This window comes from Trachemys scripta, chromosome 20, assembly GCF_013100865.1.
Source record: "Trachemys scripta elegans isolate TJP31775 chromosome 20, CAS_Tse_1.0, whole genome shotgun sequence".
Lineage (NCBI taxonomy): Eukaryota > Metazoa > Chordata > Testudines > Emydidae > Trachemys > Trachemys scripta.
Window position 1 is genome coordinate 12613120 of NC_048317.1, and position 26448 is coordinate 12639567.

Below are 26448 nucleotides of genomic sequence, written 5' to 3' on the forward strand. Positions count from 1 at the left end.
TGTACCAACGTTTGAGGCAAAAGTTGACCTTTCCGGGAAGGGGATGAGAACTGATCAAACTTAAATGGCGAACATTTCCCAGGGAAAAGTCCACTTCCTCCCCTCCCCCTGCTGTGTCACGCAGCTCTAGGGCCAAATTCAGAGCTGGTGTAAGTGATTGCCACTCCTTTAAAGTTCTAGCTACACGGCAATCAGAGGTCTGATTGCAGAGCAGAGATATAGCTTCAGTGGAGCTGGGAAACGCATACACACACGAGCTTTAATCAAGCTAGTGCGGCTAAAAATAGCAGTGAAGACACAGCAGGGAGGGCTGCATAAAACCCGCCCAGACCCCTGGGTACGACTTATGTTCCTAGCCCAGGGTGAGGTCTGTGCGGCTGCATTTTCACTGCTATGTTTAGCAAGCTAGCCTAGATAGATTAAAGCAGGCAGGGGGTGTGCCCCTCTGAGCTGCAATCACGCCCCCGATTGCAGTGTGGACCTGCCCTCACCCAACGGAGTCCCATCTACACACCGCGGAAATGCTCCTATTGCTTCTTCATGTTCAGCCAGGTGCCCTCCTCAATGAAACCAGACACACCAGAGATCCTGCCCAGGCCCCGTCCGCTGACGGTTCCTGTCGCTCTGACAGTGGCAGGAGGGACTTCCTGGAGGAGACGGGAGCTGAAGGCCGCTGGCGAGTGTGACATTACACTCCAGATTCTTTATGAAAATATCCTTATAATATGGATATGACATAAGTGAGATATGGTTTATGTAAGATGGCTCATGTAAGGTACCATTGGAAAGGTTCTGATTTCCTGAATGTGATTATCCAATTTGTATGCATGTATCATTTCTGTATCTAAAGTTAGGAATATGGCCTATGTAACAATTACAACTGGGTGTGTGTTGGGAAGACACCCACCAAACGACAGGCCATCAGATTTGATGGGCCATTAGGAGGAACAACAAGACTGTGAAGATACTAATCTCTCTCCCTCCTGGGAGGCCATAGCTGTGAAACTACTAGGTCAGGTGGTCTTGTCACTTGATACTGAACATTATCTGGGACTTCTTGTAACTTTCCACTAAAAGGGGGGGGGGAGTCAAGTTTGGGAAACAAAAGATTCCCACCCTCTGTAAAACTTAAATAAGGGTGGGGAGGAAGGCAAATGGAGAGGAAAGAAGAGGGACTGCTGAAAGTACCTGAAGGGACAAAGGAACTAACCTGAAGGGAAAGGCAGGGGTGAGTCCAGACTGAGAAAGGGGTCCAGTCTGTTAGAAGAAATAACTGGAACTCGGAGCTACAGAAACTCTGCATCCCGCCTAAAATCAAGATTTAGGGAGAGAAATGACTATTTGTAACCAATTTCTTTAGTGAAACAAGCTTAGTTTGCGTGTTTGGTTTTATTTGCTTAGTAATCTGCTTTGTTCTGTTTGCTAACCCTTATAAGCACTTAAAATCTACCTTTTATAGTTAATAAATATATTTTGTTTATTATTAAACCCAGTTTGTGCGATTTCTAACTGGGAGGGCACAAAGGGGTGCATATTTCTTTTCACATTGAGGAAGAGGGTGAATTTTTATGAGCTTGCGCTGTGCAGATTCTTCTGAACAGCGCAAGACAATATCCCTTTGGGTCTGCACTCCAGGGGAGGTGGGCACCTGAGTGCTGGGGCAAGTCCCTTTAGCTGAGTCTTCCCAGAGCTGATCTCTGTGTCTGTGTCGTTCTGCAGCGGGGTGTGGCCCCGCCTGTGTCTGTGTTGGAGGAGGCTTAAGAGCCTGGCTCAGCAAGACAGGTTAAAGGGGGCCCAGGCTGGCAGAACAGGTGGGCTCAGTGGTATCTCAGCCCATCAAGTGGTATCCTGAAGGGGGGCAATCCGTGACAGTGAGCTTTGCAAAGACAGACGCCGAAACATCATGCAGGCAAAATGACTGACTCAGCACCTTGGTGGTGGCGAGAGAACATTTAATAACCCTGGTAGCCTTAACGTGCCATTGGCCAGTGAATTGCTTAGCGGAGTGGGGCGGTGGGGGGCCCCCTCACCCACCCGCTGCCGCAGCTCTTCCGGCTAACGATGAGGAAAGGGGCCCATGTGGCTTAGTAGCAGGGATCCCCACCCCGCCTCCCCTTTCGGGGGTGCTTGTCTAAGCCCAGATTCCCCACGTGGCTCGGGGAGAGGGGGTCGTAAGGCAAGGCCGAACCGCCCACTGAGAAATCGAGCGACACCTCAGCACCAGGTGCCTCTGGGGAGAAGACGACTATGCCTTGAAGAGTCTCCCCTAAGGAGCAGCAGGCCTGTCCTGGGCTCAGTCAGCAGCCCTGACCTCCCCCCATCATTGGGGCATCTGCTTCAAAGAAGAACACACTCAGCAGTCCCCCAGGCGAGGCAATGAAAAGACGGGAGGGCGTCCTGGCCTTGTCACCCATCCCCTGCCAAGTCAGACCCATGAACCCATCTCTGTTCCCACCTCCTGGGTGCTGGTGTTGGGCTCGTCCCTGCCCTGCTGATCTGTCTGCTCCAATAGCCTGTCGGAGGACTCGCCCGTGCTTTCCAGTTTGGCGTAGCCTACCAGGCTGATGTGGTCAAGTCTAGGCCAGCTCCTGTTCTTCCGGTCTTTGATGGGCGCCACCAGCAGCACGCCCGGACTGCCAAGGTCCAGCGACTTGGAGTGACCCGGATTGTGGAGCTGAACGTCTGAGTTGAAGTCGTTCTCGGTGCCTTCTGGGTCCAGGTACGTCTCGCCAGCGGCGACGGACGGAGGCCTGCTGTCTATGTTAATAATGACATGGCCACCCTGGAGGTCATCTCCTCTGGGGGAGACGCTGCCGACCCTGGGTGGGAGAGTCCAGGAGAGCCGTGGTGCCTCATCCGGCGCCCCTGCCAGGCTGACCCCCCCCTCATCGCCCGCCCCTGGGGATGCAGATGGCTTCTCAATGAGGCAGTTGTTCACCTTGATGATGGGAAGTGACCGGGCGGTGGCAGCCAAGGAAATTACGGACTCGGCCCCGCGGGTGAAGGACAGATTGAGGTTCCCCTCCATGGAGTTGCCAGAGTCTGAGCGGATGCTGAGGAGGGACATGGAGGGGGAAACCCCCTTGTGATGGAGCAGTTGGGCTGTTGTCTGGAGCCTGTTGTGCCCGTAGCAGTCGGCCCATTTGTTCCTGGGACTGGAACAGGATTGGAAGCCGCTGGAGGAGAGATCCACCTCGTAACAGCCCTCGACACACTCGGCATTGGCCTTGAGGAGGGGCAAGCTAGTCCTCCTCTGGCAGTACTTGTCCTCCTGGCTGAAGTCCTGGAGGAGGCCCGGGGTCATGGAGTAGAGGCCTTTCTGCATCAACAGGCGGGTCTCCATGTCCCTGTTCTCGTACAGCATGGTGTTGGCGCAGATGACAATGAAGAGGCCAACGCCCATGATGACGGGGCCAATCAGCTTCAGCTTCTCACTGTGAGGGAAGTAGCGGGCCTGAGCAGAGACCTTCACTTCCTTCTTCATGTCCCCCATGCCGCTGGAGTTACCCGGCCTGGCCCCGGGCCCGGCTGCGTGTGGGCCCCGGTGAGGCCAGTAGCCCACAACGGCAATCGTCATGCCGACCAAGACGACGGAGATGCCCACCATCACGAAGGCCCCTGAAGGCGAGCGCATCCGGAGCTGTCCCTTCACGGCCCCCTCGGTCGGCGGCTTGCGCCTCAACTTGCGTCTGTGCCTCTGTGGAGGAGGGGCGGGTCCCAGGGGCTTCTTCTCCAGAGGCTCCTGATTTCTCATGGCTCTGCTGGCTTCGGCGCTGCCAGCCGTCATGGCATCCTCCTTGTCAGGTCTTTCTAGAGAGTGGGGGAGAAAAGAGATGAACAGAAGGCATCACTAGCAGACAGTGGAGAGGAAGGGCTGACAACCGAGGAGCTGGGACATGGTGGCTCATGCAACAGGCCTTCCCCTTCCCTTCTCTGCCTCCTGCCTCCTGTCCTCCTGGAGGCATTTCTCTACTTTCCACTCAGAAGCTAGACTGGGTGGTGTCTTTCAAACACAAGCGCCTAGCCCATGCCCACCCAAAGCAATGCACATCTGCCTGATGGATTAGTAAGGTTGATTGCATGTATAGCGGAAGAAAACAATGGTCCCCACCCCAAACAGCCCTGCAAATGAAAAGGAGACCGGGAGCATGAATGCCTGTCTGTGCAGGTGAAAATAGCTCCCTGGGCACGTCAAAGCAGCGCGGGCACATGCAAGATTTGTTGGCCCGATTATTGACAGGACAAATAAACAGCCCTTGCTCCGACAACGTTCACCCTGAAGTCGTGGTGAGTAAGGACTCAGGCTTTCAGCCTGTACTTTCCATTTCTCCGGCACCTTCTAGGTAGGGATGTCGAAAGATCTTTCACGTATTAGCTAAGCCTCACAACATCTCTGGGTGGGCGGTCTCGTTATCCCACCCCATTTTGCAGCTGGGGAAACTGAGGCACGGAGCAGGGACGGCAAGTCTGCGTGCAACAAAACCTGGGTCGCCCAACTCCCAGCCCAGGGTCTTAGCAACAGAGCCAGTCTTCAGGCAGCAAGAAAAATATCTCCATTAAAACAAAACAAAGCAGCAGAGGATCGTGGGAGCATCACATTTATTCTCCAATCTGCTCAGTGTCCTACTCAAAACAAGTTGTTTTTTTTAAACGATCAGCGTTATCATTATTATTATTGACTGCCGCTGAGCCGGGGGTCTGATCACCAAGCTGTGAACTTCCATAACTCACGAGCAGCCATCGTTAACGGTAATGACCTTCCCATTCCAGTGGTGATGCTGGAAGCCGGGCAGAATCCGTCTCCTTTTTCCCCTGCAGCGTCACAGGGCTGACAGCAAGATCTTTGTCAAACTAAGCTGATGTCTCTTGAAAGAGGCACGGGGAGCAGATCAGTGCAGAGCTAGGAGTCTGGTTTACGGCCACGCTTAAACAACCCTCGCCATTAACGCCATGTGAGGGCTTCACAGACCCCATCAGCGGGTGAGAGAAAAAGCTCTTTTCTTATTACAGGGTCAGTGGCAGGAGAACTGAAATAACGGAAGCGTCTGTCTTACTGACCTTTCTGCCATTTACTTCTTGTTCTTTGCTCAGCTTGGGAAGTGGAGCTAGACTAGCCGGTTTTTGCTTTTTGCTCATAGTCAGTTACATTTCCTCAGTGGTCCTGCATTAGCTCCCGCTGTTGTGTTTGGGCTGCTAGAACTTCAGGGATTGGTTGATATAAAAAAACCTTGTTTTCAATGAAACGTAAGAGTCATGGACTGTAAGCCCAGGAGGATTATTAGATCATCTAGGTCAGTGGTTCTTAACCTGGGGTGCACGCACCCCCTGGGGGTGTGAGATGCCCTCTCTGGGGGGGGGCGAGACATGCCAGATTTTTTAGAAGGTAAATCATCGAAAACACAAATTAAGCACAGGCACACAAGTACAACTACTTTGTTTCATCAAACCTATGTATTTATTAACATTATACATTTTCTAATGATTACTGTAATATACAAACAAAAAATATAGCTAGGTTTAAAGAACTGACCTACTTCAACGACTTTTGATACGGGGTGCGAGAACCAAAGGGGGGCAGGCTGCCGTAAAGGTTAAGAATCACTGACCTAGTGTGACCTAGGAGAGACTGGTTTCCGAGTGGCGGCCGTGTAAGTCTGCATCCGCAAAAAGAATGTGGAGTCCTTGTGGCACCTTAGAGACTACCACATTTATGCCCAAAGTAATCAATAAATAAATGTGTTAGTCTCTAAGGTGCCACAAGGACTCCTCGTTCTTTTTTCTAGGAGAGAATATTCACCTCTTCTGAGGCAGGCAGGATTTGAACCTGGATCACTTGCACGTTAAGCATAGCACTCGCCTGCTAAGCTACTGAGAAAATAAGAAAACAAACGAACATATGGACAGTATATTGGTATATGCAGTAGGGGCCAGGAGAGCAACTGCCAATATACCCCAAAGGTACCACGTGTGCAAGAAAAACACCCTTCCAGAGCAACACCGAGACGTTCCCCTCAGCGTAGAGCAAAGCCATGGGCTGGCTGTACTTGGCACGCAGTTAGCCACGTCTGAGTGGCTTTTCTCCCACGGAGGTACAGCGTGCGCATTACTCAGCAAGTCTTTGTTACATACGCAGGAGCACAGCCTGTTTTCTAGGTCAGTTCTAGAGCTGACTGAACCAGCTGATTACCCCCCCAGGCAGATCCTAACCCCAGCTTGTCGGGACGTCAGGACAGTGGCTGGGAGCAGGCTGCTGGGTTAGCAAACAGGCATTGACTGAGCCACGGATGATCAGATTTTGCAAAAAACAAGGGGTTTCAAATCGAACATGAGGAGAATATTTCCCCCCATGTTGTGGATTGAAACTGGGTTTAAAAATAACCCTGCAGCCACATTCCAGCTTACCAGCTGCCAACGTTGGTTGGCACTAAGGAAGTTTGTGTCCACACACCAACTTGGCAGCTAACAGCATCTTGCTCCTGTCAAAGGACTAGGCTGGCACGCGGCTCCTTTCCTGTAACTAGGCTGAAATGTAGTATTTATGTGGCACGGACAGGACCCCCCAACAGTGCCCTTATGACTGACTTGGCCAGCCCTCCTTTCTCCCTCTGTGTGCATGACTTCCGGGCACTCCATCCCCTGCCGAAGCGGGATTGGAGAACTGCCCAGCTTCTCCCACAATGCACCGATACCAGCACGCAGTGTGTAGATGCGGGCGTGCCATGGTGCTTAGGCAGCCAAACTACAGCATGGACCCAGTCTGAATTGTGTTCCTCAAAACGGCTTAAAGTGACCATGCCCCTAAATCCCAGCTGTCGACAGAGCGCAGACCAGCTCGCAGCCTTCCCCTGCAGAATTGGGAACCCAGTCACAACCTGACGGGGAGTTGCGCACCACAGCCAGGAAGTCAAATTGATTAGAAACTAAAAAACACACACAAGGAAAGGAGGAAGGAAAGCGACCTGCCTGATTTCACTGCCTAATTTGAGCGAAGTGCAAAAAGCCAGCAAACAGCATAACCAATGGAAAGCAAATGAGATGCTAAAGTTCTTCCAATTTTAATCATCTTAAGGCATTATTAGTATCAGAGGGAAGGAATTAAATATACAAGCTTCATGATGACAGTGTGTTCCTGGCACAGGGCTGTCAAGCTGTGACAATTTGAATGAGGGAGATTTAAAGGGAAAAACCCAACAAAACCCACAGCCTACTGATGAGGGAGATTTTAAATCTGCCTTTGAAACACACTGCTAAAGCCTTCAGCACATGGGGAAAGGCATTATAAAGCTTGCCTTAACAGTCACCTAAAGTGATGGAGTCAGCCCCAAAATGAGCGAGATTTTCTCCCTTAAAACCATCTGCTGCCAAATGAAGTTACCAGGCATTTTAAATCTTCCCTAATACTTCCTAAGATTACGTTTGCTTCTCCTCAGTGAGCCGTTGTTTAGATTGTGTTGTCTCCAGCCCTCTGTGGAGAGCAACTAACCTCAATTACAATCTTAGATTTGACCTACCTTTAAAAAACTACATTAAAACTTTTAAATGTCCTGCTGATAACTCCAAACTCCGTGGATTTTGCAAAGCCTCTTTGATGCTGCTGCAGACTTTGGCTGTTGTAGGATTGAGTGAAATCCACTCCCGAGAGCGCAGTCCATTGCCTGCAGTTTCAGGGACGAGGATTCTTGTAAATTTCACACACGGTCTTACCATTAAAACACACAATGGGCTGGTCCTATTTTTGGCTGCCAGCCTTGTCAGTGTCTCTTTAAACCTAATTCCCTTCCTATGTCATTTAGCTTCCTCTAAGCTCCGCATGTTACCCTGCCGAGTGAAGCAGAAATCCAGCTACTTTTCAAGGCAACTGTCTATAATTGCTTGGGGACTAACAAGCGTCACACCCAATTGACCCTCATTCCAAGGGTCATCCGTCAGTCGGACTGAAGTTTACCTGTGTCCCACTCAGACCGGCTGTTATTCCCACCCTTCATTACTGGAAATGACCTGTGTCAAAAGTGCCCGCTCACAAAGCCGAAGCTGTTAAAAAGAAAGATGACAATTGGGTAAGACGGCACCATGTGCTTTGATGTGTCCGGCTCTGCTGCTACGCCCTCTACTCCTCTGAGCCACGATCTGCTACTTACCCTCTGGTTTCCTCAAGCAAGACCTGATTCAAAGCCTGCTGAATTCATGGGCTTTTGATCAGGCCCACGTCTCTTGTGCTGCCCACAGAACGGACGGTGCCAGCAGCGAGTTGTGAAAAGGGTAAGTGAGCTAGTGGCCTTCCGCGCGATGAACTGGGGCTCATCTAGTGCTGGCAAGAGACACCAGCAGGCCTCTGGTCATCTCCAGACTAGGAGTGTCATGTGAGCTTCCTTCCCCGCCCCACGACCGTGCCTCCACTCCGAGTGGGAGGTCTGGTTGTCCAGGCGGGCGGGGAGTTGATTCTCCATGATCCACTCAGTCTTTGGCTTCTCCAGAGCCTTCCAACCAGGCAGCCAACCCGGGAGGTGAGTTCTGCAATGGAGTGCTCCCAAGATTTCCGTGGTGGGGTGGGCGAGTGCTGATCAGAAGAGGGTGTGTTGCATTTAAAGGGGTACTCCAGTTTGGTTGGCCTCCCAGAACGGTCTCCATCATTTTATCCTCTGATCCCCAAAAGGCTGTTTGTCCTGCAAATCATCACTGCGCGTGGCATTTCAGGACAAGCAAGAAACAACCCCCCCTGCCCCAAAATTTCTTCCCGTGACATTCTCCCCCCGCCCACAATGCCCTCTCCTGAGCAGAGATGGTATCAACACAAAGCGGCGTGTTTTTAAAAGTTGGAGCATTTAATACTCCTCGCTGGAGATGCCTGTTCCCAGAGTTCAGCACCATTATTTTTATTAATAGAATCCCCAAGGGTTACATAAGCTTCTTTTTTTAAAAAACCCCAGCGTTGCCATCAGATTCTAAAACTCCCAGACACTGTCACTCGAGTTAATTGATTAATTCGCTATTTTAGCAGGAGCACAAAACCTCACTACGTGTGAGGAGAGACTGAAGCCCTCTCTGTTCTGTGTGGGACCCTACTGCACTCCCTGTAAAAGAGGGGCGTTTGCCCCGGTGTCACTGATGAAAGATGCCCCATCCCTCCTGAAGTGCAGTTTCCTGTGCAGCTTATCGGCTGCTGCCCGCCAACCCCAGAGGTGGCTGCATTTCAGCAGATCTGTATGTCTGCAGTTTGGGACGGGTTTGAGGGATCCCATGGGATGAAAGATGCTACAGAAATGGCATTAGCACTATAGAGTGAGACAGCAGCTCAGCTCCTAGACTGGGCATTTGGAAGTTAAGCTTCCAATCCCTGCAATGAGCCTTTCATTAAAAATCAGAACTATTTCCCTAATCCCCCAGCACATAGACAGGTTGATGGCTCCCCCTCAATCCCTCTCGCCCCTCTCCCCTGCCCACCCCCACCCCTACTTGCTTAAAATCTTAAGATAAACCTTGGAGGACTTGGCAAAAGCAAACTTGGCATGAAGCACGTGGGCGTTGGGAAAAGCTTCTCTGCAGATCCGCTGCCCTATTCTCTTCCCAGCACCCCCTGGCTGTGGGTTGGGGCATTCTACTCAGGACAGGCCCAGCACCACAGGCCTGGGTTTGCAAAGCGCTACACAACGGCGCATTAGCTTTGGCAGCAGCCCCCTGGCCTGCTCGGCGGTATAGAATGAGCCCAGCCTGCTGGAAGGAGATGCTGCTCTTCCACACGTCCCTAGCCCCGTCCATCCCGTGAGCCCGAAGCGTCCCACGCGCTCACCTCACGAGCCAGGACAGTATCTTGAGTTTACAGATGGGGAAACAGACTCGACCGAGGCCTCCCAGTGAGTCATCAGCAGCGCTGGGAAAGGAGCCCAGATCCCCGGAACCCCTCTCTTGTGCGTTACCCACAAGAAGCAGAGACACAAGGAAGGAGACAGTATTGCCTAGTGGCTAGTGCACTGGACCAGGAGTTAGTTGACCTGAGTTCTATTCCTGGCTCTGCCTGCAGGGTGACCAGGGGCAAGTCACTGCCCCCTTCTATGCCTCAGTTTCCCCATCTATAAAATGGGGATAACGATACTGATGACCTTTGTAAACGGCTTTGAAATCTACTGATGACAAGAGTTGGGTGTTATCATAAGACATGCCCCCCCCACCGCCCCCCAGGAAGAGCCTCAGTCCTGCGGGCAGTATTTAACACAACCCCCTGCTCCAAACACTACACTTGTGGGTGAGCGACCTGGACGAGGACCTGGGGAATCCAATGCCCACTTGCTGGGGAAGAGCAGTTCCGGTTTTCCTCGGCACTTCTGAAGGTGCAGTCAGGCGAGTGGCTATGACAGCTCCTGGATCCAGGCTTGCTGCTGTGTGAGCGGAGACTCTGGGGAACCCCTGGTTAAAGTTCCAGACAGAAGCAAGGCCTGGGGTGAGTCCCTTCCTTTCACTGCAGTTCACCCCTGGGTGCTCCCGCCAGGCACGGCTCATCCCTGGGGCTTGTAACACTGGGGATGAGCCGTGCCTGTGGGGGGTTTTCCTTTGGCCTTTGGAATGAATGAGATTGCCCCAAACAGGCAGGTATGAAGCAAAACTTTCCTTGGGCAAGATACAGTCTCACGGCCTCCTTTCAAAACCTTCCCCCCCATCCAGACCCCACAGGCCGAGCGCTGGGCCGTGCCACCCCCACACTGAGCTGGTTCTTCACGAACAGGGTCTGTTACGTTTCCAGCGAAGTGCCGCTCACGTGCAAGCTTGTTTGCTCTGCGCAGCTGTCTCCCTCCGTGGCTGGAGCGCTATAAGAAGCCATTGAAGCAGATTCCCCCGTTTCTCTACTTTGCAGCTCCTGCACCTCCGAAACACTGGAATTGTCATAGGCTCCAAAAGGGAGTTTTCAGAGGAACCCCCTGTTAGAACAGCCCTGGCTAATCTGCAATACTCCGGCATGCAGGCAGTTTTCTCCCATACCCACGCCCTGGAGCCCAGATGGGATACAGTGCTGCCGTACCAGAGAATCGCTATTCCTGGACCTATTCACCGCCACCAGCGAGCCTCACGCGTTCCCCCACAGCAAATCCCCTCAGTGTCCCTGTGAGTCGTGCTTTCCAAAGTAGCCTGCTAGAGCCACTCCTTAATGTACTGCAGGCCAACCAGTGGCTCACTCCTGGACAGCGAGAGATGCCCAAGGAATGCCGGTATCTCCAGAGAATGCTACAGGACAGGAAGCCTGGACCTCTGCCTTCCTTGGGGAGGGGAGAAAGAAATTCCTGGTGCTGATGCCCTATGTGGAACGGACCCGACCTAGGGGCCCTCTGGCGACCACATGCTCACACTCTTTCTGGGGACACAGCCCAATACCACCACCCTGGGGACCACTTCCTTGCAAGCCAATTGCCACATCCTCCCATATGCCCAGCGTGGCAGTCCCAGGCCCACATGCACCTTGGGTTCTCAGCATTGCCAGCTCTCACCATATCAAATGTTTTGCTTAAAGCCCCAGGCAGCTCCTGGAGAGGACTGATTGCACGAGCAATTGTGATTGTGGAAGAAGTGACCTGAGTGCATCTTAAAGGCTCAAAAAACCACATGGGAAATAAAAAGCCCCCCGCATTTATCATTAGTTTTGAAAATTGCGTGGCTTTTTGCTGGGGGGGACTCTTGCTTTGTGAACTTTGGGGGTTTACAGTAGAGAGGGCACATACTTGTATGAGCTAAAATTGCTCTGTCAGGCTGGGCGAGCAGGAGAACAAACAGCTAGCGGTCTGGAGGGGAGGGAGCCGAGGAGAGGAGATGGGAGCTGGAGGTCTCAGAAGAAAAATACTTCTCATGATCTCTCATGCCGAGTTAGCTGCCCGGCCGAGCCCAAGCACAGCTCAGAGCCTGATCTCTAGAAATGGGTGTCTAAATCTCCCTTTGCTCTCCGCAATAGCCTGGCCCGGGCAAGGCGAGGAGACAGCGTTCAGCAAAGTGGTTTACCACTATTCTGGTTCCAGTTCCCGTTCAGGCCTCGTTAGCAACGAGCGCGCCAGAGTTCAATTCTTGGCTCTGCCATTGTCCTCGTCTGTGGCTTTAGGCACGTCGCCCACAATCTGCTTTGTGCTCTAGGGGCCTAGCAGGGTGAGGCTGTGCAGTGCGCGGCCGTTGCGGCGTGCGGTGGGAGTGCCGAGTTAACAAATGCTACAATGATCGTCCCCTTTGACTGGAACGAATGCAACGTCCCTTTTCCGAGACATGTGACCCAAGAGAACTGGTCTGTTACGGACGGCGCCCTTCCAACCCCATTAGCTGGGCAGGCAGGACAGCTCCAGACTCCGGAGCACAAGTAAACCCTTGTCTTCCCAAGACAAGCAGAGGGAGAAGGTGCCACCGCATTGGGTCTCACCTGGGGCCCGATCCGCGCCCCATCAAAGTCAATGGAGGTGGATGGGATCCTTACAGCTCATGGCTGCATCATGGGAGCAAGAGCTGAGCTCCCCCCCGCCAACACCTCTGGGAGAGGAGCTGGTGACAGTCCCCACCAGCGACGCCAGGCAGCAAAAAACTCCAGCGTTCACCCCGCCCTGGAAGGCCCGCGAACCCCAGCCCCCACCCAACCGCAGAGCTCCCTCCACCACTGCTGTCACCCACTCATCCCCGGGTGGGCAAGGCATCCAAGACACGACTGCCGGGAGGGGCCAGGCAGCGCTGCTCCTGCTGGAACAATCATCCCCGGAGTCACCTCCCACCACGCAAGGAGAAGGGGAATCATAATTACAGTCTGCGCCAAGATATGATGGTTAAAAATAACTCCCTTTCAGTGTAACCTTCCAGTGCCACCCACGCCCAGGGGGCAAAGAGGAGACGCTCCCGGAGCCCTCTGCCAGGAGCAAGAGCCGCGCTGCCCCCTTCCGCCATCCTTAGTTCTGCTTTGATCCCCTGGTCAGTCTCCCCTTTAATATGGGAATTGTTGGACTCGGAGCCCTGGGAGGTTGGAGGCTGCTCGTTCCTCCCAGGACAAGAACAGCCCAACGTCAAGGGGACCACGTCTGGGAGCGGAGTCCCCCCTCCACGGCCCATTCAGGCCGAGCCTGGGACAGGGAGTTGGCCAACAGGGGTCGCTTAGTGCTAACTGCGAAGGTGGGTTCTGTGGTGGGATTGGGTCCGGACTGGGCCCATAACGACCAAGACCAGTTAGCTCCCCCCTGGCTGCGTGGCCGCTGGTGTGAAATGAATCAGAGGGCTCGGGTCAGTGCCCAGGGCACCGGCATTCACATCACAAGAACCTCAGCGGAGTTGGCAGGAATTAGCCATCTCCGCAGAGAAGCCAAGAGCCCCCCGCTCCCCCTGCCGGGTGATCACTTCAGATGGGAACTGAGCACACAGGGGCAGGGTGCCGAGCGTGAGGAGGCCTCCCCTGGTCTGGGGCTCACTGGAGCATTTCAGGCCCAGGGCTGCCAGCCCATCAACAACAAAGTCATCAAGAACAAGGTGCCGCACTGAAAGGCTGCCCGGGGAGGGCGTGACCGCCGTTCTGCCATGCACCGGGGGCCCTGCCTAGTTCTGCTTCTGAGGGACCAGAGTCCAGCAAGAAATGCCAGTAGCTCTGCCAGAGCATAGATGCAGCCCTGGTGCTGCCACCACCCCCTCTGGGCAGATCCAATCTTGAGGCAGCCGCTGGGCTTCGCCGTTGAAATGCCTTTGCGAACAGGCCAGCCACAGGCTAGTACCCAGAGCCTGCTGCCCGGGCAAGGGCCGGAACAGGCAGGGCTGCTGAGGAAGAGGGCGAAGGGCCCCCCACTGGGCTGCAAATGGACAATCCCCAGCAGCAATTGGGCAGCAGCAGGTCCCATCTCAGCCTTAAGCAGCATGTAGGGACTCTGGGGAGCTAGGCCTGGCTAGGCGCGTCCTGGCAGCAGGGATGGCACTCGAGCTGGAGGAAGGAGTCAGCAGGAAGGGCAGGGAAGTGGGCTCACGCCCTCCCCCATCTCAGAGACATGTTCGAGTCCCCCAGGTACCCCCCAGTGCGAGACTCAAAGCCAAGGGTGAGCAGCAGAGGCCTCTGTTACACTGCAACGCCCAGGCAGGGAGCGGAGCTGAAAGGCTCAGGGCAACCTCTCTGCTCGGAGGAAGCACCCACGGGCCTGGAGCGGACGGGCGAGCAGGGGCGAAGGCAAGGCGTGAGAGGGGCTGGGAGAGCAGGAAGGTAGCGTGGTGAGCCGCTGAGAGCACGTGAGGGAATCAAGCCCGTCCTGGAAGCCGCAGGAGGAAGTGAAGAAAATAGAACCAGGTGAAATCAGACGTGGGCTTCTATTTCTGGGCCCCTACAGCTAGAGAGAAGGAAAGTGACAGGAACGCCAGGCTGCCGAGAGACTCGGGAATCAGCTGAGACATGATTTCAGGCTTGCTCTTTGCTCCCCTGAGTAGCCCCACTCATGTGAGTAAGGGTGACCAGGCCATAGGAGCTTGTGCTTGTGCTGGTCTTTCCACTCATCTCTTCCGAGGCTTTTAGCTGAGAAGTTAGGAACAGAAGAGACCTCCCAGAACCGGTGCTGGATTTCTCCCTGCGGTCTGTATTTCCCAGAGCTTTGTCTAGTCCACCTCAAGCAATGGGGCAGAGTTCTGCCACCTGCTGGAGCTCACTGATCAGACGTTTTGGCTGGTATCCAACCTAGATTTTCCTTTGCTCAATTTCCCCTGTTAATCTTAGCGATGCCTCCTTGCCCTAAACAATGCCTCTGCCCCCTTGGCTTTTGCACCCGTCACAGCTACTGCCCCGCCCCCTTTTCATCATCAGTAGCCCACTTCCGTTTCTTCCTGTGGATAAAAAGTTCAGTTGCCAAGCCCAGAGGGAAATAAATGGGCAAAGCGGGGAATAAGGACGGGGTCTTTATGGGGTTTTCTCCACAGAAACAAAGCCTGTTTAATTGCTCACTGCCCATTATTATCCCTAGGGCTGCCACTTTCTTGGCTTCCTCCCTCGGGATAAAGTCTGTGTGTCATGACAATTGCGATATTTGCAGCTCATGTGCCATCAGCATTACCCCAATGCAGTGTCACCTTGCGATGAAATTCCCATTAGCCTCCAAACTAACGGGGGACTATTCATTAATCACAGTTAAGTAGATTTCCTCCAGCGCCTTTCACACAAGAATCTAACGGGCTTTACAAGTGCAAACGTGAACTCATTAACCGCCAGAGCCTAGGACGTAGAAAAGCGTTATCCCCATTTCACAGACAGGTAAGCTGAGCCACAGAGGGTTGGGAATAGGACTCAGGAGTCCCAGTGGCCAGTCCCAGTGGCCTAATCATGGGGCTCTGCCTTCCTCTGGATGTCTGCCAAGCTTAAAGCTGGAGAGAGCAGGAGATCTCAAATCTGGCACCATCCGATATCAGTCAGGACTTAAGGCCACTCAACTCCCCACACAGGAGCCAGGAAGAGAGTTAGCCAGGGGCGGCTCTATGTATTTTGCCACCCCAAGCACGGCAGTCAGGCAGCCTTCGGCGGCACGTCTGCGGGAGGTCCGCTGGTGACGTGGATTCGGCGGCACGCCTGCGGGAGGTCCGCTGGTGATGCGGATTCGGCGGCACGCCTGCGGGAGGTCCGCCGGTCCCACGCCTTCGGCGTACCCGCCGCTGAATTGCCGCCGAAGCCGCAGGACCTCCAGCAGGAGTGCCGCCGAAAGCCGCCTGACTGCCCCCCTCATGGTGATCGGCAAGCCGCCCCCCGTGGCTTGCCGCCCCAGGCACGTGCTTGGTGCGCTGGTGTCTGGAGCCGCCCCTGGAGTTAGCGCCCACTGCAGACTGGGGAAGCTTCAAGCAACACTGGCTAGCAGCACCGGCTGTCTTCCTTCAGGGCGATGCAGGCAGGAAACAGCTACTCGCACTGGGGGGTTTCAGAATGTATTGGCACAGAGGCATTCAATGCCGAAAGGGCCCATGTGCATCAAACACGCTGCAGGACACTGGGAGCCTGGTGCCAGGTCTGTCCTAAATGGGCGTGTATCTGGGCCTGATCCTGTGTGGTGTGGAGTGCTCCCAACACCGGTGGGAGATGGAGGACCTGACGCCAATCTCTTGAAATAGGGCCCTAAAAACCCACCTACCCCAGCCCCTGCTGGAGAACAACCTTCCGCAAGGGTGCTCCAGCCAGAAAGGGGGTGACACTGGCACAGCGGTCTGCTAGTGTGTCCTGAGCACCCCTATTTTATTCTGCTGCTGGGGCATTTCAGCAGCTGTGACCCCCGTCTGTCCCATGCAGGAGAGGCCCATGCGTGGGACGTTTTTCACTCCATGCATCCGATGAAGTGGGCTGTAGCCCACGAAAGCTTATGCCCAAATAAATTTGTTAGTCTCTCAGGTGCCACAAGGACTCCTCGTTGTTTGCTAATCCCCCTGCAGGCGATGGGTTCGGAACAGGGCTTGCAGCTCTAAGAATCAGAGCTCGGCATCTAAAATATCACAGTGTTGTTCATGCAGCGAAGTGCAGGTCTCCGCGCTGAAGTTGCCCTGGGCTCCCGCACACATCAGCTCCTTCCAACCCTGCAGCCGCTAACCGGTCCCTGAATACGTTGCTGACCCGAGCAGTCACCTGTTCTGCCCAGCTGGTGGGCTGGCAACCGCCCGGGCTATTTGATTTGGCTGTATTTTTAGGTTGAATGACCCAAACCAGAGCCAGCTGCAGGAGCTACCAGGCTCGTCACTGCATTGTAAAAGTCAAGTAAGGGCCAGCTGCCAAAAGGAGTTTGCTTTGGGAGGTTTCAGAGTAGAAGCCGTGTTAGTCTGTATCCGCAAAAAGAACAGGAGTACTTGTGGCACCTTAGAGACGAACAAATTTGTTAGTCTCTAAGGTGCCACAAGTACTCCTGTTCTTTTTGCTTTGGGAGGGAGCATGGTCTGGTGGTTAGAGCAGTGGACAGGGAAATCAGGACTCCTGGGTTCGGTCACTGATTCACTCTAGGATCGTACGCAAGTCACTCATGGCCTGACTCATCATCAGACTCTCAGCCCAGGATGAAGAGAACAGACAAACTGGAGCAGGCAGGGACTAGTAGGAAAGAACCAAACAGCAGAGTGACCCAGAAAGATCAGAGCTGTGGACAAGGCAGGCAGTGGAGGGGAGCCTGGGTTCTATATAGGGAAAGCTTGACAGCCAGGGAGCAGTGCCCTAGCCTTCCTGGATTGCTCCCAGCATTAAACTCACCCTGGCTTCTTTGAGGGTCTAGTCCTTACTACCCCTAACACAGAGATGTGCAGAAGCGTCCAGCTGATTGCTAATTACAAAGCCTGCTTTAGGCAGATTTGTTCTGCTAATTACACTAATCACCATAGCTGGGAATGGAACTACAATCGGTCACAGGCAGGTCAAGCCAGTTAGATGGCCACATAACTCATTACAGGCTTCTTAGAAAGGGTTTCTCATCTAGTTGTCTCTACTCTGGCTCACTGCCCGACATGGGCGAAGGTTGCACTTCTCTGGGCAGATTCGGAAAGGAATCTGCATTGCTCATCTTTTTAACAAACCTGATGCAAACAGTAAATAAATCCTAACTCAAGAGAACGGTATATTCACACTGAGTCTAGAATGGGATTTTTTTTTACCTCCTTCCCCTAACCGAAGGGGACAGTGTGGGCAAATAGCGGCATTTCCTCTACAAATTCCTACACACTGGAAGCGGCACGGAGGTCTCAGAGTTGCAGTGAGAGGGAAATGTATGGACGAACATATTTAGCAAGCGATCCAGCAAAAAGAAGACACATGGGCCGCGATTTTCATGGAGTTGGCTGGGTGCTCGGCTCCCATTGACTTCGGTCCCTTGGGTGCCTTTGAAAATTCCAGCAATAGAGGAGAGGAAGGTAAAAGCTACTCTATGGGGCTAGTAAGTTATTGAATGTTCATAGCGGGGGAAGAGATACCCCCCTTTGCTCCTTCCCCACCTCTTACCCCAGCTCCCCTGTGACTGTCCATGCAAAGTCCCCGCCATTGGCCGTTCCAGAATATTGTTCCTTGAAACGGCTGCTTTTGGAATATGGGGATAGACCCTTGGCCAAGGGTGTCTCGCCCAGGTACATGCCCATGGCCGAGTTGCAATGAATCGCTACAGGCCCCTGTTGCATTTCCCCCAGCCCTGTCACACCCCTCTTAGCTTCACAGGATGCAGATTTATGAACAGGAGATTAACCCACCTTTAGGTCAATGCATTAGAGATTGGGATTTTATCCTCAGCAGCCGGGTTCCCTCTGTCCCTTCCTGGACCCCTTAACACAAGGGGAAGTTGCATGAAGATCGATCCTGGGATTTCTGTGCAAAGGGCGGGAGGGAGTCTCTTGCTACAGCAGTTCTCGGACGCGAAATCTCCAACAGCCTCCTAGCCATGGACTAGATCATCCTCCCTAGATCCTCTGTCTCTCTTCCAAGCCAAATTCTGCCTCCGGGCTCAATCTGGATTGGCCCCGGTGGAGCCGAGAGAAGCGACTTGCCTTCCCGCTGTAGTTCGCACGTAGTCTATGACAACAACAAGGCTGGGTGGGTGGGTGGCTGTTCCCTCCCCCCCAAAAAACACAGTTCTGGGATTTCCCTGCGGACTCAGTGGAGTTTGTCCGGGAAGTTTCTCCCCCGGGGGGCGAAGGAGGTTTGATTTGAACCAACCCCCCCTTCAGACATTGACAAGAAGTGTTGGGGTTTTAAAGGCGCGAGTCACCAGCTGAAGTCAGCCACCTACCAGCTGCGGCGGAGCCACCCGCAGCGCGCCGGGTCTGCGGCTCTCCCGGTGCGAAGCGTTTCCACAGCCGGGCGGCTGGTCGGAGAAGGGCGGCGAATCGCTGCTCCGGGGGCCGGCTGAGGGAAACCTAAGGCCGGGGGACGAGCAGGCTGTCACGGGGGCGGCCGGAGAAGTTTCTGCGCTCTCAGGGCGGCCGGACGTTTCCCCGCGGCCCAGGCGCTCCCACCCGCACCCGCCCGGGCCAGCGCGGCCACTTTCGGGGCCGAGTCCTGCCAGCGAAGTGCAGGGCCCCGCCCGGCCGGTGGCACCGGGGGGAGCCAGGGACGTTCAGCCCACACGGGGGCGGGAGGGGACGGGTCACTTTTCTCCACCCCGCCGTGCAGCCGCCGGGAAGGGGCAGGCAGCGCCCGGCACAGGACCTGGCCCCGGGTCACTCACTCCACAGCCAGGTGCCCACGGGAGCCGGAGCGCACCGCGCTGCCCCCCGCCAGGCAGTGACCCGCTGCGGGGGGCGCCCGGGTCCCGTCCCGCCCAGCCTCCGGCTCCCGCTGCTGCTCCAGCCCCCGGGGCCGAGGATCCATGCTGTGCCCCTTAGAGGCGCCTCCGACTGCGGGGCGCAGCGGCTGCGGGGGGCACCAGCCCGGGCGCGCGGTTCCGGCCCCTCCGCCTGCTGCGTGCGTGGGGCAGCTGCTCCCCAGCGAGGGTCTGAGCGGCCCCCACCCTGCCTGGGATCTCCTCCCCTTAATCCTCCGCTGGCCTCCTTTGCAACCCTCCTCCTCTTCCGTGTCTTCTGCCGTTCTCCCCTCGGGCGCAAACATTCCCTCTCCCGCTTCCCCCCTGGCTGGGCTCAGATTTCTCCCCATCCTCCCCGCGCGGATTGGAGATTTCTTCGGGGGTTTTTTCCTTTTTTTTAAAAAACATCTGCACCATAAAGTGACAGAAATAAAAATGTACAAGCCCTCCCCCAGCTCTCAGCTGCTTTGCAAGATAGTCTCTGATTTCCCCGCAGAGAGTTTTATAAGGGGGGTGGGGGGGAAACGTAGAGAGCCCGTTTGGGGTGAAATTCGGTTGTGGACTGGTTCTTAGCACAGGAGTGGGGGGAGGTTAATTAAACATCAGGGTGGGAACAGTTTTAAAAATAGAGGGACAAGCTGAGGACATTCTCCCCTCCGCTGCTAACCAGTTGGAGGTGAGTCAAAGGGGGATAAAAGGGAAAAGTGCTTTGGATTCTGGCCAGCTGGAAAGAGGCTGTAATATTTCCTGTCACACTTTTGCCCACTTGGCTACAACCTTCTAGGAGGCGGGAGAGCGAAATCCAGCTGCGAGCAGAGGCTTCCTTCACTTTTTATGGACTTGTGATGACGAGTAATTATGAATTTCAACCCAACGTCTCTTCATGGCAAAGTAGCAATTGCTTTACTGTATGTTGATCTGTTTTAATTGTACTGTAGACGTGCACTGCCTTTGACGGGATGATGACCAGTTGTGGCCACTGGGAACTCCGTGAGGGTGGCCGGGGTCAACAGACGAAGGCTGGATGGTCTTGTGGTTAATGCACTGGGCTGGGATTCAGGAGCTGGGACTCCAATTCCCAGCTCTGCTACGGACTTCCTCTCTGCCTGACCTCGGGCACATCACTTAATCTCACCGACTGTAAAATCAGTTATGATTCTTCCACCCAGGGATGGTGTGAGAACAGATCCGTAAATATTTGAGCGGACTCGGATACTAAGAGGCCAATAGAGAGAGATCCTGCTGATTTGAAAGCCCACTGTCCTACAAGAAGCTAAGGAAGTCTCCCACAGCTGCTAGCAGTACAGGGCCTGTGACACAGTGTGGAAGAGTTCCGATTTTTTCCCAGAAGAGGGCAGCGGGGCGCAGACAGATTGGTTTTTCATTATAAAAACAAGGAGTCCTTGTGGCACCTTAGAGACTAACATTTATTTGGGCATAAGCTTTCATGGGCTAGAGCCCACTTCATCAGATGCATGGAGTGAAAAATACAGTAAACAGTATAAATATTACAGCCCATGAAAAGATGGGAGCTGCCTTACCAAGTGGGGGGGTCAGTGCTAACGAGGCCAATTCAATTAAGGTGGAAGTGGCCTATTCTCTGATACAGACTAACACGGCTATCACTCTGAAACCTATTTCATTATAGACTCTCTTTACCTTCTGCCTCCCAAATGTACCTCTTCTATGTGAATTTATCATTCACCGTGAAAGCCCGCTGCAATAAATGCATTGTCACTTTTGGGGACTAACATACTTGGACAAGGGCCTGGAGGGGATGTTTAAATTAAGGTCTCAAGGCATGTCCTATGTTGGCTAACGAAAAGGAAAGATTTTTTTTAAACAGTTTCAAATATGCTGGTGTGTGTATTTTTTCCTCCATCTTGGATGACCCTCTGGTCCTAAAATCAGTAACAGGACGTACAGGAAGAGTGGACCTAAAAATAACAAAGGTCTCTCTCTCTCTCTCTCTCTCTCTCTCACACACACACACACACACACACACACACACACACACACACACACACACTCTCTCTCTCTCTCTCTCTCTCTCTCTCTCTCTCTCTCTCTCATTGAACAGCATACCTCAGATCCGAATTGCAACTGTGAAGTGCTAATGCTCCAAACAGCATATCACATTCACACCAGCCTGCACCAAGGCAGGAATCAGCCATGTCCATCAGTTTTAGGAGCCAAATTCCTGTTGACCTGTAGCGGGCAAAAGCCTGTTCCTCAGCCCTTTCATTAAAACACTGCTGGACCTTGGCCTTCCCCCACTCGGTTTAGGGATCAAATCCCACAGTCTATATGCGTAACATCAGTGGCAGGTTTGATGAAGTCAGGGCTGCAGGATTTGGGGCAGGGCAGGTCTGCTTTGGGAGATATAGGGCTCGGTTCACCAGCGACGTACGTTGCATGCCCTCCTGTTGTATACTAGAGGGGGCACCTGCCCATATTTGTTTCTAGTGGTCCAAGGGGTAGAGCAGGGGTCTAGGAGTCAGGACTCCTGGGTTCTCTTCCCAGCTCTGGGATGGGAGTGAGAGTCAGGACTCCTGGGTTCTCTTCCCAGCTCTGGGATGGGAGTGAGAGTCAGGACTCCTGGGTTCTCTTCCCAGCTCTTCTACTGACATGCTGTACAGCCTTGTGCAAACCACTTCATTTCTCTCACATTACCTCCCTCCTGGGGATGCTGCAAGGCTTAATTCAAGTGGTGTTTGGAAAGCACTTTGGAGGTCCTTGGATGAGAAGCCCAGGGGAAGGGCAAAGGGTTATTATGACACATTTCAAATTGCTAGCTCCACCCCTGAATCAGAAAGCTGCATGGCTGAGCCCTCTGCAAGGAAAGTTAGCAAAGAAACCCCATGGATTCATTGTTCCTGACCTTGCTTTTCCTAACACTTAGCACCACATTAAAGCCCCCTGCATGAGTATCTGAGCCTGGCTCCATCTGCCAGGAAAAAAGAATTCTTTAAAGAAAGATATTTGATTTATATTCAGGGTCTACACATGGGCCAGTCCCTCCTTCCCCTATGGCCAGCGCTAGAGCTGAAGCACTGTTGTCTGCTCCGGGAGCTGGGTGTCTTCTGGTTTACCTCAGCGTGAGGGAGCAGGCGCCAGCAGTGTGAATGGTTCTGATGCATAACAGCCCAGTCTCCTGAACCAACAGCCGAGGGGAGATTATTTATTAGGTGCACTTTGGATGCTAGAGGACGTTCCCTGCTAGGATGTTATCCCAGGTTCCTCCTGCTTTGCAAATAAACATCACCTTGACATTTGCTCTACAATACATGACACCCAGCATGGTCCAGATGTAAGGGCCGAGGGACAGGCAGATCTTCACTCCAGTTTCAGCTCTGCCCCTGCCTTGCTGTGCGATCTTCTGCAACCTCTGTGCCTCACGTTCCCCAGCCATTGAATAGGTTTTCCTACATCCCGGATGCTAAGGGAGGGCCAAGCATTCGCATGATGATACTCCCTGCTCCTTGGCACCTTGTTCTGGGCCTGAGGCATCCAGACTGGCTACAGGGAGGTGCGTGGGGGGAGTAGAACTGCATGGTGATTTAACACAGCCAGGACCTTATTTCACAGCGAAGGAATGTTGTTATGGGGAGGTGGGGATGACTCACGCTGGAGAATACACAGCTGTTCGAGCCGGCTTTTGCGCAGGCTTTCAGAGGCAGCAGAACCTTCGTCCTTAGCAGGAGTTGGGAGTGAAGCCTCTGGAAATCAGCCCGGCTTGGGTGCCGGTTTTAGGCCAGGCCGGGCCGCACTGGACAGCAGTGGCATATGCTGCTCCCTCGTGCTGGAACGCTGCACAGGGGTGATGTCCCCGCAGCGGGGCCCCGGCCCAAGCAGCAGCAAAAAGCTGCGCCCAATGCACATCTCAAGAGGAGATGTGGCGGCTAGGTGGTTAGAGATGCCCCAGTGGGAGGCAGGTACGGGGAGAGAGCTGGTCAGAAGGGGTGAGGAAGGTTTTGGATGCAAGGGGCGGGGTTGGTCCATCGCCATTCAGTTGGGGAAGGGGAGCAGCTGCCCATGGGAGGAAGGGGAAGGTGAGAGGTAGTGACAAGCACATGCAACCTGACCGGGGCCTGTGCTGATGCCTAGCGCCAGCTCTGTGCCTGACACAGTAGGTTGGAACCTACAGGTATGTCTACACTACACACTAAACCTAGGCTGTGACTCGGGTTTGAGCCCCAGCCCCCTTCTGCGAGCGAGCGAACACACACACACACACGCACACACACACGCACGCGCGTCAGGCTGACTCGGGTCAGGAAGCAGCCAGGAGCCAGGGCCTAGGACCCTGATGGGGGGTTGGTCGGAGCTCAAGTCCCTTTGTGACTTGGGGCCAAGTCCTGTCATTTTGCAGTGAAACCGCAGACGCGAGATGGAAGGTCTGCACGGCGCAGGACGGACACGTTAGCATGGCTGGGAGTCCCGGGGCCGGCAATGGTAAGCCCAGGTTTACACGGCAGCCTGGACACTCAAGCAGGGGCTTGAAAACACTGCGTCCACAAGCCCGGGTCCCAGGGTTAGTGTGCAGTGTGGACATACCATAGAAGAGAGCAGGGAGCGGGGCTGCCTGGGGCTTTCCTCCCCTCCAGCCAAGTCACTGCCGAATGCTTCCAGACATTTCTCATCGTACACACCATCCGGAGCTTCCCCTGCTGCCGCCTTTAGCCCCAGCCCTCCAGCTGCCACGTTCAGCCCCTCCCCCCCACCCAGCTGCAGTGTCACTGCCCATTCCAGAGAGCACGCTGGATGCGGGCCAAGGCCAGGCAGGCCCCCCTCCCATGAGCGGGAGAGCCCCGGTGCAGGAGCTAGCCCCTTGGCAGCGGCGAGGAAGACCAGTGCTGCCCAACACACTGCCCAGTGTGCCCGCTCCGCTTTGGCCATGCTGGTCCTTTGTTATGACGGAGGCCTGGCAGGGCCAAACCCGAGTAGGTCACAGAGCAGCTGGTGCTGGTCCCCCTCACCCCAGCCAGTGGTACGCACAGTGGCTGTGGGCACTGCTGCACTCAGTTATTATAGTGCCTGGGCTGAAGCCTTCCCTGCTGCGGGCTCTCTGTGCTGGATTGCCAAGAATGAGATGCCACAGGCGCTTATGGGAGGCAGCTAGCTCTTATCCCCATGGCTAGGGAAACAGAGGCACAGAGCGGTGATGCCATGTGGTCAAGGTCACACTGTGAGTCCATGGAAGAGGGAGAAATGATCCTGAAAGTCATTGGTTAATTGCTGTCGCCTGTGCCCATGGACTTCCTAGGTTTGGGAGAGGACCCAAACATTTTTTGGCGGAAGGGGCATCAGCCTGGGCTTTTGTTGCTGTGTGAACAGGCAGACACACACGTATACGACTAGGAGTTCACATTTGTACAGGCACTTCTGACAATCTAGCTTTATTTAGGTACCCTTGGAAATGAAGCCCCCACATATCCTGTCCACATTCCAACTGGGTCATTGTAGTTTGATTTGGAAACTGGATTCAAAGTGTGATGTAGATTGTTGGACAGCTGCCACGTTCCACCCCAGAGGTAGCACCATTTCAGTGGCTAAGAGACACAACCTTTATATAAATAGTTCAAATTCTGACTAAGCGATTGTACTGAGATCAGATCGGAGGAGAGTTCTGTAAATGAAAGCTCACTATCTTTACATGTCACTGGAAAAGTAATTATATCTAATTTTTTAACAAGGTCTTGGAAACGGCCTGGGAACTTGAAGTCCTAAGATATTAACCAGTCTCCATTTACAGGCAAACTTACACATTTTTGGTAAGTTGGTGAGACTTTTATTCCTTGACCAGGATAAACTCAAATCAGCAGAACTCATTAATTTATAAAACGCTGAGTTACACAACACGGAGCGTTGGAAGGGGAGCTTTTCCAGAGAAACAGAGCGCTAGACTGCAAATCCTCACTTATATTGTGTTTGAGGCTTCACTGCCTTATGACTTGGGACAAAATTTACACCTCTGGAAAGAGGGTGTAAAATGAATCCAAATTTGATTTACAAGGCAGTGGAGAATCAGACCCATAAGTGATACTTAGTCAAGCCCATTGATTTCAAAAGTACTGTTCCAAGGAAGGATTGAAAAATTAAGCCCTCAATACAGTCAGTTTAAAGGAACTTCACTAAGAGCCAGAACTGAGCTCCATAAAACAAGTTTTTATACAAGCAAAGGTCACCAGAAATATATCCCAGGAGTTCAATAAAACGCTCAATAGAAACGATTACAAAAAACCCTGCACGTGCAACCTACACATTGCAGCATCCTGCTAATGTAAAAGGGAAGGTGAAACTGACTGTGAGTGAAATTGACAAGTTAAATGAAATGCCAATCAGCATCCCTCGTGAGCAACGCCTTCAGTACGCCCCGCATGGACAGTGCAAATCAGTGCAAGCGCTCCTGGTGAGGACGCACGCCGCCGACACAAGGAGTGTAGCGTGGACGTGTAAAACCGATTTCATTGCTGCGGTGTACGTCAACATAACGTAGGTTGACTTAATTATGTAGCGTAGCCTTGCTTCAGTTCCGACAGCGAGGGCGTAGTAGAAGCAGGAGGAGGAAATCTGTTTTCAAGCAGTTTTTAGTCGCACCCAGTGTCTCTCTAAAGCACGGAAATGTCAGTACGTTATTAATCGAATATACAGATGCAGCCCGGAGGGAACAGGGAAGAGCCAGAATTCAATCCCACTGAGCAACTTCAGCTCCTTCACCCTGGACAGCCTGAGATGGGATTAACGGGCCACTTGCAAGCCACTGGAAAGATCAAAAAAGGGGGGCTGAACTTCGTAGCGTATGTGCAATGTACCTCAGGTGGCATGTGACCTACGTTCCCTCTAAGCTGCTCTCCCCCGGCCCTGGGGCTGCTGCCGCAAGAGAGAGCTGGAGGGAGTCCTCTCTCCCCGCTGCAGCCCTGGGGCAGCCTGCACCCCAAACCCCTCATCCCGAGCCCCACCCCAGAGCCCGCACCCCCAGCCAGAGCCCTCACACCCAAACCTCTGCCCTAACCCTGAGCCCCCTCTGCACCCCAAACCCCTCATCCCCAGCCCCACCCCAGAGCCCGCACCCCCAGCCAGAGCCCTCACACCCCCCATCCCAACCCTCTGCCCTAACCCTGAGCCCCTCCTGAACCCCAAACCCCTCATCCCCAGCCCTGCCCCAGAGCCCACACCCCCAGCCAGAGCCCTCACACCCCCACACCCCAACCCTCTGCCCTAACCCTGAGCC

General features: G+C 53.8%; 1 protein-coding gene across 2 annotated transcripts; it reads right to left on the bottom strand.

The window, feature by feature from the left end:
* Nucleotides 1–1626: 1626 nt before the first annotated feature.
* Nucleotides 1627–19525, bottom strand: TMEM200B (transmembrane protein 200B). 2 transcript variants are annotated; one of them, XM_034754211.1, is made up of 2 exons: nucleotides 18166–19525; nucleotides 1627–3806 (listed from the first exon to the last, which is right to left on the bottom strand). In XM_034754211.1, exon 2 carries the CDS (start codon nucleotides 3785–3787, stop codon nucleotides 2426–2428), a length of 1362 nt encoding a protein of 453 aa, XP_034610102.1. In that variant the 5' UTR covers nucleotides 3788–3806; nucleotides 18166–19525; the 3' UTR covers nucleotides 1627–2425. The 2 variants fall into 2 exon arrangements, with proteins under 2 accessions (XP_034610102.1, XP_034610101.1); XM_034754210.1 differs by having other exon boundaries at nucleotides 1627–3810; nucleotides 18166–19523.
* Nucleotides 19526–26448: the final 6923 nt, after the last annotated feature.